This window comes from Microtus ochrogaster, chromosome 19 (genome assembly GCF_000317375.1).
Source record: "Microtus ochrogaster isolate Prairie Vole_2 chromosome 19, MicOch1.0, whole genome shotgun sequence".
Taxonomy (NCBI): Eukaryota; Metazoa; Chordata; class Mammalia; order Rodentia; family Cricetidae; genus Microtus; species Microtus ochrogaster.
The window spans coordinates 24,564,033-24,576,290 of NC_022021.1; the positions used below are offsets into that span (position 1 = coordinate 24,564,033).

The 12,258-nt window shown below is 38.3% G+C and overlaps 2 protein-coding genes across 6 annotated transcripts in view; one reads left to right on the plus strand and one right to left on the minus strand.

The window, feature by feature from the left end:
- The window catches only part of Cast (calpastatin), a 101,146-nt gene extending 100,214 nt beyond the window's left edge, over nt 1–932 (plus strand). For all 3 annotated transcript variants that reach the window (XM_026783683.1, XM_013349692.1, XM_013349693.1), the window contains one exon: nt 345–932. The gene's annotated coding sequence lies outside the window, so the exon portion shown is untranslated. The remainder of the gene's footprint in view (nt 1–344) is intronic.
- A 1,395-nt stretch (nt 933–2,327) lies between these two features.
- The window catches only part of Erap1 (endoplasmic reticulum aminopeptidase 1), a 40,754-nt gene continuing 30,823 nt past the window's right edge, over nt 2,328–12,258 (minus strand). For all 3 annotated transcript variants that reach the window (XM_026783682.1, XM_013349662.2, XM_013349663.2), the window contains exons 14-19: nt 10,786–10,942; nt 9,912–10,096; nt 8,351–8,512; nt 7,534–7,674; nt 7,060–7,141; nt 2,328–4,896 (exon numbers count right to left, since the gene is read on the minus strand). In XM_026783682.1, coding sequence (XP_026639483.1) covers nt 4,744–4,896; nt 7,060–7,141; nt 7,534–7,674; nt 8,351–8,512; nt 9,912–10,096; nt 10,786–10,942 — 880 coding nt within the window. In that variant the 3' untranslated portion in view covers nt 2,328–4,743. The remainder of the gene's footprint in view (nt 4,897–7,059; nt 7,142–7,533; nt 7,675–8,350; nt 8,513–9,911; nt 10,097–10,785; nt 10,943–12,258) is intronic.

Consider the following 12,258-nt stretch of genomic DNA (forward strand, 5'->3'; position numbering starts at 1 on the left):
AAGAAAGAGAAAGAAAGAAAATGGGGCTGGCATGGTGACTGAGCAGGTAAAGATGCTTGGCACCAAGCCTGACCACCCAAGTTCCATCCTTGGGACCCACGTGGTAGATCTACAAAAGTCGCCTTCTAACTTCATTTTCACACTGAGGCATAAACTCCCAAATGAAAATGTGAAGTGGGAACCTTTTAAAAGAAAAGTGTGGGTTAAATCGGCTCCGCTTTCCCCATGATTCATGTCATGTTCTGTAGAGGAGCCAGTGCACACCACCTCGAGCTCCTGCATATCTTCTCAGTTAAATGAGGATTTTACATTAAGAAATTAATCATATTTCCTTGTATTTTCAGGGTATCTGAATAAAAATTTTTCAACTGGTGGATGGTGATTTGAAGAACAAATGCTTTGGTGACAGTTTTTTTGGGTGGCTTCAGACAGTGGTATTTGTGATGTCTTTGGATATCTTAAACACTGGTTTGTTATTCTTTTTCAAAAAGAAATGAATTTCTCTGGTTCACCTCTGTTGCTATATCAGTATGGATAAATTTCAAAGATTTTTAATTAACTTTAGGTGGGAGAAGGAAGCCTTATATTTGTAAGAAACATATTTCATAGTTTCTTAAAACACCAAAAAAAAAAAAAAACCCCAGAAAACCTTTGCAAACTTTTGCACATTATACGTTCAGTGCCTGTAAATCTCATTATTATTTTTGGTTTGCACTTAATTTTTTTAGCATTTGAAAAATAATGCTCTCATATTTTGTCAGTATTCTGATTTCTTATTACCTCTTTTTCTCTTGGGCTTTTGAACTGTATTTGATGTATCTTTGGGTTAATGTTGATAAGTCAAATATAAAATATTGTATATTGGGCACATAACTCCTTTGGCGCTGCTAGTAATAAATTAATGATAGATAACCTGGGTAAACCAGGGAACACCAATCTTTCGTACCTGATCTCTCCTTTACTAGGAATGAGGACAGAAGAGACTTGAGACAGAGAGGACACACTAAGACTTGAATTAAGTCAGCAGAAGAGCAAAGCACAGGCTAGTGATGTCAGTGCACAGCAAGTTTCGGCAATAAAGTTGGGATTCTTAGAATACTCATGGGGTTTAAACTATATTGGTTTACCGTAGCATTAAACTGTGGTTCCACACTCTCCATGAACCCCAGATTGCAATCATTTGCTTAGAGACATTTGCCACATTGTCTATATGTGGTTTTATAGGAGCCAAATTTATGAAACACAAAAATGGATTTCTTTAAAAATAATGTACACAGCCGGGCGGTGGTGGCGCACGCCTTTAATCCCAGCACTTGGGAGGCAGAGGCAGGTGGATCTCTGTGAGTTCGAGACCAGCCTGGTCTACAAGAGCTAGTTCCAGGACAGGCTCCAAAACCACAGAGAAACCCTGTCTCGAAAAACCAAAAAAAAAAAAAAAAAAATACACACACACAGTATGTATATAATGAAATTTAAAATCTGCTTCTATATCAAAGTAGGTTAAGGTATCCTAACATCTTTGAATAGTATCTCAGAGTTTTCTGAGCACTGCAGTAGTGTCAATGATGGAATTTTGATAAAAAAAAATTCCATCTATATTTCTTGGCATTGAATGCTGGAAAAGATGTCAGGTATATATAAACCAGACTCCAACTTTCCTGTTTCCAAAGATCAAAGCCTTTGATACAAATGAAAAGATTTTTTTTAGGAATTAATTACCTTTACTAAACATAACTAATATCACTAGTAATTCCTGGGGTGGGGGGAGGCAGGTAAGACCAAGCAAAAGTAATAATACTTAAATTGAATGTGATATTTGTAACTGTCTCCAAAAGTACAAATCATCCATGCACCATTTAGATATCAAATTCTACCCACACAAGTGTTGATTTCCTAGTTCTATAAAAAGTTCTATGAAAATACTGTTCTGTTTTCAAGGCACTGACAAGAAGAGAATATACTGCCTGAGAGATTTGAACCTATGGTGTCTAATACTTGACTCTGGGCAGTATAGATGTTTGTTCCTTTTGTTTCTAAAAATACGCTGAAACCTTTGACATTGACAAATACACCTCCAAGGCTATGGCTGTAGTATACAAATGTCCATTCACATATAGGAATATTCTTAAATGATGTAACGAAAAAGAGTACCTGTAAAATCTTATGTACACTTAAGGTACCTAAAATAGTTTTCTTAATTGGGAATATCCTCAAGAATTGGACACTCACAGTGACTTGCATAAGCCATGGGATCTAAAGAAGTACTTTTTTATTCTCTTTTACCTTTTATTTTTAAAATCATTTGGTCAAAAGAAAATAATTGCAGCTATTTTCTTTGAAGTAAAGAACAGGTGGATTTTATTACCAAACAGTTGTTGCACATGTAACATTTTATCTGTTTAGGAAATGGGATTTTCCAAAAGTGAAAGTGACCAAATCAGTATTTGTGTTTCTTTAATCAAGATATAAAATGCAATTAAAGGAAAATATTTTACAGGAAACTCTTGGCTGTATGTTCTTTTTTCAATGTACTCTGTGGAAAAATTAATAGTGGATTATTTTTATTTTATTCTCAAGCCTTCATAGGCAGTCAACATAAAAAATAGGATTGTGAACACATTTGTTGTGGTTTGGATATGAAGTGTCCCTCCAGGAGACTCACATGTTGAAGTCTTGGTTCCCAGTTGGCAATAGTAAAAGAGGGACTGGATCAGGAGGGCTCAGCTCCTTAGTAGGTTAATCCATTTGCAGTCACCAATTTATTTATGACTTCATACTTGAATGGGCTATTAGGAGGTAGGTGTTAGTTGGAGGAAATAGGTCTACTCTGTGGGAGTATGGCTTTGACAGTATGTTGTGATACAGTACACGGTGTCCCCAGACACCTCTCTGGTCCTTTTATTTTCTGGCCACTAGTGGGTAACCATTCTTCCCTGATAACTGTTATGGTAGCCACAGTATCTCGCCATGGGCCAGTAACAACAGAGCCAGCAAGCCTTAAGCTAAAAGCACTGAGACAAAATCTTTTCTCATTTAAGCTGATTACCTCAGACATTTTGTTAGAGCAATGAAAATATAATTGAGCCCCCCCACCCCTAAACTCTCTCTTTTCCATCATATATTACAGCATTATATTTTGACATCATTCCTATTGGTTATATTCATTTATCCTGTAATTTATGCTATACATCAAAAAATTCTTATATAAGACTTAAAGAATTCTTTCCTTATACTAATATAAGCATGCTATTCTTATTATCCTTCCATAATGAGTCCTCAGAGATGTATTCGCAGTAAGTGCCAATGTGAGTTCTTCAGGAATTTAAAACACTATTCCCTTCTTAAGGATTAGTCTTTCCAGTATATCTTAAAATGAAGGTATTCTGTCTGTTACCTTATCAAAACTCTGTGATAACTTCTGAAAGTCAAATTCAACAGCTTGACCCTTTCAGGTAAGTTCCTAGTACCTTTAGATAAGGAGTCAAATTTGCCTATCATGGTATTAATCCTATCAATTAATGCCACATACTTCCATACTGATATAACATTCAGAAGGAAACTAAAACCTAATAACAAGTAAATTGAGGTACCTCCATAGGCATATAGGCCACTTGTGATTTCTACCAAAGTGGCAGCAAGAGTTCCATTAAAAAAGAAACCTGCCATTTTACCTGTTAGCCAGCAGATGGTGCTGTTTCCGAGTCGCGACTGGAATCAATGCCCGCCCAGCGTCCATTCTGAGAATACCGACAGCCAGGAAAGGAGTCTAATCGCTGGCCGGAACCAAGAGAGCGAGCAGAGGACTGCCGCTCATTTTTAAAGAGAAATAGACCGTGCCCCAGTGGGCTGGTATTTCAGCGGCTATTGGAAGGCGCTCCTGCAGCATGAAGGGTATTTTCAATACAGACCTGAGTGCACTGTTTTGTTTTGGTTTTTTTTTCCAGAAGTGAGGTTCAAAAGGAAGTATGTGGCTCTCATATTTGACTTACCTAAGGAAGCTTCTAAATGCACATTTTTACAGAAATTCAAGTAGGGTGTGTAAAAATAACCAGTCCTACCATGACAGGTATCACCAGGTTCCTGCTCTTTCCCTTGCCCTGAATGCACAAGGAGGAGGCAATTACCACAGACAAGAAATAGAAAAGGACTGTGTGGGAAAGAAAGCTATCTCAGAAGTAAAACTTCTACCTCCTGGATTCCAACTCCAAACTCCTAGAGTTGTCTATCAGTAAAAACCCAGAGGGCAAAGATGCCTGGTTAACTGGACCCTGCATGGCAACACCAGGAAGCAGCCAGGAAGACAGGGTGGACAGTAGATTTAGGGAGAGCAATAGGAGGGCTGGCACACTGCCATTTTCCAGTGAGGCTGATGATCCAAGTACTTGCTACACAAGTGCCTCACTACCCACAGTCTTGCAGAGACCTTGACGAATGACTGACACAGAAGGCACGGGGCTTTGCGAGCTGTGGGGTGGAAGCATAAAGTATGAAATGGAAGAAGCCCCCTGGCTTTTCTGTGGCAAGGAACTGGGCACTTGGGTTTACACAGCAGGGCCACATCTTAGTCAGACTCATGGCAGCAACAGACGTTGAAGACAAACTTTTCTCAGTCATGATCAAGTCAAATGAAATAAGAAAATATCTTCAGTGGGAACCAAAACAACCATCTTTAGCTTGAAAATACTCAAATTGAACAAAATTTTGCTGATTATAAATCACAGGAACTTGACAAGAAACAAACTGTCACATTTCCAACTTCTCCTTTTGCAGCCATAGCCTGATTTTTTCAAAATTCTTATCCATCCATCGTATGTTTTCCTCAATGGCCTCAATGGCTTGTTGAACACAACGGAGCTGAGAACCATTCTCTTTCAAGGAGCTAAAGAATTCTTTTACCTTGGGAAGAAAAAGTGAATTTTAAAAGCATTAGTTTGTTACATTAAGTGAATGGTTATTTAAGGCCAGTTATAAGAAAAATCAAGCCAGCATTTGGTGACATTCTATATAGAAGGAAGTCCAAGGGGTCTGGATACATTTACATATAACTTAAGATTGAACTACACAAAATGAGCTCATGACACATGATGTCAGCTTCTTTTTCTCCTGTAGCTCTTATTTATTCGCAGTTGCCAGACTTTAAAATGCTTTGCATATACCATTTCACAATGAAGGGTTAATTGACTGTGTCCATTTAATATGAATTCTGTTATACAGAGATGCAGAGTTAAGTTTTAAATATGATATCTGAAAGGCAGAATGTGCAGATGTTTTCTTTGCCATGGAAAACATTATCGATGATATAAATGCAGTCTTTCTTTTGGGTCTGGCCTATATTACTGCCAACACTATGAGGAATGGGCTCTTAACAAATTATGGTGGTAAGATTCCAAACTTTGCCAATATTTTGCCAATATCTACATAGAGTTGCCCACACTTCTGGAGAGATAGATAAGAGACTGCAGCACTCTCTCCTGAAAATGTACCTTTGTTCTGTTGCATCCCTAGGTATCTCAACTCTTAAGCTCAAATGATATAGACAGGCTGCTTTTACCAACGCAATGAAAATTGTACTATTTCCTTTCACCTTCAAGGTTTCTTAACAATAACCCATAATTTTAACTATTATTAATCTCTTATTTGTAGTTAGTAAGCAAGGCCACTATGTATTTTTTTTTATTTAGCATGAATTCCAGACCGCTAACTCCTCAAAAACCTATATCATAATACCATGTTATGAGTTCTCCAATAGCAGGTAGGAGAAAGTGTGGCTTTTAGAAAGATCAAGTTCCAGTGAGAAATGATGCAGAATTGTTTTAAAATTACTTGGGAGTCCAGTTTCTGGGGAAGAGAAGAGACACTCCCTTTTCTGTGCCCTGCCCTGTGCTTCAGCTCTGTGTACTGCTGCAGAACACAAGATTGATTCTTCATCACTTTGGGTACTCATCAACAATCAGACATCAATAATTTCACTTCACTTATTGTTTCCTCAAAGAGCCCATTGTGATGTTATGGCTGAAATGTGGACTTCTACAGAAGCTCAATCAAAGCCAGCCTTTAACAGTTCTCCTGATCCCAGACTGTGTCTTCTGCCACACAGATCCAGCTAACTACCCAATTCAGACATGCCTTTCTGCTTAGAAGGGTGGAAGAATGTCTCATTTTGTAGAACTTATATATGCGTTCTCAGTCTATCTTACCAGGCAGTTTCATACCAATTTCTTATTTTTGCCTGACCACTGGGAAGCTCCATAACTGTCAAATGTCATTGCAATAGGAATCTTCAGTGTAGGGTCCTCATATACTTATCTCCTGTCCTCCTTGCAGCTTTGCATTCTTTGATATTTATTTTACAGATGGATCTCATAGATGCCTAAGATTCACTTGGGAAGTACATGATGTTATAATTGAGAATAGAAACATGACTTTGGATACCGAAGCACCTGGGCCCTCTCTGCCTCTTTCACCACCTCAACCATCTGTACCTCTGGGATTTACTTTTAACTTCTCTAAACAAGAGCCCATTATGTTGGGTCATTTTTTTTTTTTCGAGACAGGGTTTCTCTGTAGCTTTTGGAGCCTGTCCTGGAACTCCCTTTGTAGACCAGGCTGGCCTTGAACTCACAGAGATCCGCCTGCCTCTGCCTCCCGAGTGCTGGGATTACAGGCGTGCGCCACCATCGCCCGGCTGGGTCATTTTTTTTTAAGTTGAAAAGTTTTTGTTGTTTTTCATTTTGTTTTGAGACAAGATGTCACTATGTAATCCTAACTAGACTGGAATTTGTTTTGTTGACTAGGTTGACTTTTAACTCAGAGATATCTGCCTGCTGCTGCCTCCAAAGTGCTTGGATTAAATGTGTATGCCACAAAACCTGGCAAAATCCAAGTTTTTAATTGCAGAGCAAAGCTTGTCTCATGAGAGGCATATACACGGGAACTCAAAACTTGTATCAAATGACAAGATTCAGTCTCAAAATACCACAAATGTATTCCTGCTCTTTTATAATAGCTAATTGATACTTAAGTTCAAAAGATGGAATTTCTCACACACATGCCCCTTACCTCTTCAAGACGTGCTCTGGTGGAAAACTGGTCTGTTGTTCCCATAACCATGTGAGCTATAGTTGCTGAGCCAAGTTCAAACCTAGAAATGGCAGAAGCTGTCCATTCAATTTACATGTTAAATGTCTTATATATCCTATAGCATTTCAACAATCTATTTGTAAAATGTAATCCATATCAAGAGTTAATTAAGATTAAGAACCTAAGGGAAATGACAGCTCTATGCACTGCTGTAAGAGTTAGGGGAAAGCTGCACTGACCTTGCAGGAGAAAGGCAGATCAGGTAGAAAGCATCACTGGGTGTATGGGTTAGCAATGGACTCAGGTTTTAAATTACATAGGGATATATTAATTTGAAAAGTTATCTTCAACCTTAGATACTCCTTCATATAAACAGCAAAGGTTAAACACACACATGGGGTAGGGGTGTAAAATAATGCATTCAGTCCCACCACAATTTTTGGCAATACTTACTTTTGTACAAGTTTATTCCAGTTTTCCCTCAGAAACTTCCAGGCCAATGGATACCCCACTGGGTTTCTGCCAATGAGTATGAGAATATGTGGAAATTCCTGAGTTTTTATTATCTCTCCCTTAAAACTTTGATCTAGAAGCCTATAATGATTAAAAGAAGAAATGTTACTAATGAATTATAACTGATTGAAAAATTACAAAAATGTTAAGTAAAATAATTTATAAAAGAAATAATTCTGTTTGTCAATAATAAAGTCCTAAAAGGTAAACTGGTAGTCTCGATAAACTCACTCGAGCAACATGATTAAAAGCTAACATTTACATAGTATTTACAAGACCTACACCATATATTACCTCATTTCCTCAAAACAATTTCTAGAAGTATTCCTAAATACTTCAAATATGTTACACACAATACACATGGCTTAAATATTTTCCCAATACTTCATTTTAAAAACACGGCATCCACTGTCACAGTGGGTGGATGTACCCCTCGTGGTCCAGCTCTTCATTCTCGAGAGGGAGGGGGAATTGAGTGAGGGGAGGAGGAAAGGGGTAGCGGAGTGGGGGGAGGGGCGATGTGTGGGAGGAGGGGGAGGGAAATGGGAAACGGGGAAGAGGCGGTAATTTTTCAAAAAATAAATAAATAAAAGAAAAAAAACCATGGCATCCTCATTGTGTGTGTGTCCATGTGCCCATTTGTTGCAGTGTTTCCAGCAGAATAAATAATTCCTGGGAAACAGAGCAAAAACTAGCGCCATAGTGATCTATGTCATTCAATTTTTCCTGGCCATGTGGACATCAATGCATGACTCACCACTGGAGCTTCTCTGGATCTTGGCTTGTGCAGAGGGCAAATTCAATTTGGCTTTTTTCAGTACTAGACAGAGATGACTGATATTTACTATAAAGAAAATCCCATCCTTCTGTGCTCTGGGCCCCCACAGCAAACACTGCCAAGGTCACATCAATAGGGAGGCTATGGGAAAGAATGAAACTATAAGATCCTGAGACAGAGCAAGTCTTCTTTATCATAGGCTCACACCTGAAAACATAAATTACTGTTTCCTTCTGTTATACTTTAAGAAAACAGGCAAGAGAAAATGTCTAAAATTAGATTTGAGCAGTTTCAGAAATATAGTTATAAATATCACTCATACATGCCTACACATCTATCTTTTAAATGATAAGAAAGATATTAAATTCACATTCAAAATTTATTCCATGTAGAAGTCAGGAATCTCAATAGCATTGCGGTTGGTAAACATGTCATTTATAATATGAACAAAGAGGTCAAGACCATGATGGGAACACCTGCTGAAACAGTTTACCTGAGCTAATGGGAGCTCACCAACTCCAGTCAGACAGGGAAGGAACCAGCATAGAACCAAACTAGTCCCTCTGAATGTGGTTGACAGTTGCATGGCTGGGGCAGACTACGGGGTCACTAGCAGTGGCATCAGTATTTATCCCTACTGCATATACTGGCTTTTTGGGAATTCATTCTTTTTGGATGGATACCTTGCTCAACCTAGATATAGTAGGGAGGGCTTTGGACCTTCCCCAAAACAATGTGCCTTACCCTCTCTGAGGAGTGGATGGAGGATGGGTTCTGGGGGGGGGTGGAAATGGGAGGAGGGAAAGGAGTGGGAACTGGGATTGGTAAGGTAAAATGAAAAAAGATAGTTTGTTTTCCTTCTTTTGTTAAAAAAATGTCATTTTTAAAGGCATGTATCCAGATGGTGCCATAAATTATTCCTGGATGCCATTAAGTTCCAAATACAAAAGGGCTAGCAGGAGTTGAGACGGAAGACACTGCAGAACCTATGTTTCCAGTGTGAACAATTACCAGATGCCCTGGACAGGGTTTTTTGAAGACAGAAACTCCTGTAAAATACGTTGCCTCTGTTCTAGCCTGGCATGGCCATGTCGATTCAGTCATCTTATACACACTACATAAAGTAGAGTTACTCTAATTGTGCTTTGTGGTTTTGGTTTTGGTTTGTCGAGACAAGGGACAGGGTTTCACTGTGTAACAACCCTAGCTGTACTAGAACTAGCTCTGTAGGCCAGGCTGGCCTTGCACTCACAGAGATCCGCTAGTACTGGGATTAAAGGCATGCACCATCACCCGGCATCTGTAATCATGTTCTAACTCCACCCAAGACATTGATTTTTAGGCATAGAGAAGTTCTTTGTTGCATTTCTTAAAATAGAAAGTTGAGAAATTTGAAAGTATTAATTTTAAAGGTTCATTTATTTTTTAAAAACGTGAAGTAGGGAAGACTTGTCTATCCAGCTTCTCCCTATGGTTAATGCCAATGATGAGAAACAGGAGAGATACCCTTTTTTATACAACCTGTTCAGTGAGAACTGACCTCAAGTTTCCATTGGATGCCTTCCACTCTCTGAAATAGCCCTCTGCCTTCTGCACACAGGGCTGATACTTCCGTACACATGCGAGGAGGAGGAGCTGGCTCCTGAGCATCCTCTCTGAGACAGAGCCCCCATCTGACCACATCTGCTTATCAATAAGGTCCTTCAGCAGCCTGATGAGGAAGGCCTGTGAAGGATGATGGGAATAGTGACAGGTATTATGGGTAGTGTCACAGCAGTCCATAGTCACACAGCCTAGTTCTCCTGGTGATGAGAAACATCACATAAATACATATTGAATGTATTTTTAATAATTTTAAGTGAGTGGTCAAATGAAAATAATATTTAAAGCTCAACCCCACTTCTTTAAAAGTTTGAAACTCTATTTAATTTAGTTTTAAAAGGGAAAAAAAGCAAAAAATGATTTTAACATTATCACAGAAATCATTTCTAAAATATTCCATCTACTTAAATCAGGATGAAAAGACTAAACTTATGAGCAAAGTATACAGATTCTCACAATATTTGATTAAAGAAAGTAGAAACTTTGGGTCTCTTCTTCAAGTGCCACTTAGAATCCTGGAGAACATCAGGATTAGTAATTATAGCATATATGTCAAATCAAATAAAATACTTGTGGGGGAAAAACATGAAAATTAAGTATAGACTCTACTATCACTTTTTCTATTTAGTATCAAAGTCTAACCTTCGCTAGTCAATCAAACTGAATTTTTATTTGCTTTTCCTTAATGGATAAAAGGAAATATATGTCTATTTTTATGTATATATACATTCAAATACATATAATAATAAGGCTGTTTTTATCTATAAAAATTATAATTATACTTTAGCTATTTGATTCATCTCAGGCATTACCTTGAATTGAGTTTCCACTTCATTCATATCTCTTTTCTCCATTAACTTATACATAGGTATCAGTTCATTCAAACCTTGGAATACAGGCATAATTTCTGTTTCATTTTTCAAGTATAGGGTTAAATCCAGGGCTTTTTCAACTGATAACTTTCCAATGCTGAGCAAGAGACAAGATGGTCACAGGTTTATAGGAAATCATCCTTTTGTTTCAACATATATTATGATAACCTTGAAGAAAAGCGGCAATCATTTTTAAATAATGAATTTTGCAGTAGAATAATTTCTGTTCCACACAAGATGACATTGGGAAAGAAAATTCATAAAGTCCAGCTTGTGACTAATATGAAATGATGCATGTTAGTGTCTGTAACATAGAATACACCAAATTGTGTGACCTTTCAGCCAAAGTGAAGAACTTCAATACAAGATCTTTCACGGATCCAGGTCAGTGAGATTGTTGCTTAGATAAAATAACAATGCTTTTCATAAATGCATCTTCTCTGTTCAAAAATACCCTGAATAGCAGACCCCTCTGGAATTCCAGTTGCAGTAGGCCATCCAGATGAACTTGTGTTCAAGAACAAGCAACTGTTCAAGTAACCTTTAATTTCTTTCTGCTTTTATCACCTTAGGAGACTCATCGTAGTAATATGAGGACCAGAAGGAAGGACTCTACATTCAGGGTAGAGAGATATGGAACCTGAGAATTACAGAGCTGTTTCATCCTACCCAGATGGTGCACTTGGAACTTCATCACCACATGAAAGATGAAGGCATTCATATTTCCAGTTTGGAAAATATTTCCTTCCCCAATTGTAAAACAGGAAGGAAAGAGTATGTTCACTCTGGCCTCAGTTAGTCAAAGATCATTTACCAGGGCCAAATTACAAACAACTATATTCCATAAAGATGCATTATCTTTAAAAGATAAATCTCTCTTTTGATACAATAGATGTAATGTAAACAAATGGACCTGCATTAATTTGTCTCACAAGAAGGCTTCAAGAGGTTTAAGAACCCAGCAAGGGAGAACCCCATTCCTATAGCACAGACAGAAAAGCTGCTGGACAAAGCTGTAGAAATAGGCAAGGGGCTCACTAGGATGCTCTCAAGGCTTCCTGCACATTTGCCGTAGCCTGATTTGAGTTATTAATGAGAGAGATTAAAATACAAGTTTTGTATTTTACATCAACTAGCAATTAAAGATAGAAGGTTGAGCTGCAGGCTAAAGCTATGTTGCATTGTTGAAAGAACTTGGGGAGAAAGCAGCCTCTGTAGGAGCAGGTACGAAAACGGGATCACCAGGGGAGCAAGCCCAAGCCAGAGACAAGCCAGGGACCTCAGCAGGAACAGGCCTGAATGACCTCCAGGATTGAAGAGCAACCATCTGAGCCTTGGATCCACAGGCACCTGGAAGGCTGATCACCAGAGACACAGCACAAACTACACCAATCAGAGGAAAGGATGGATAGA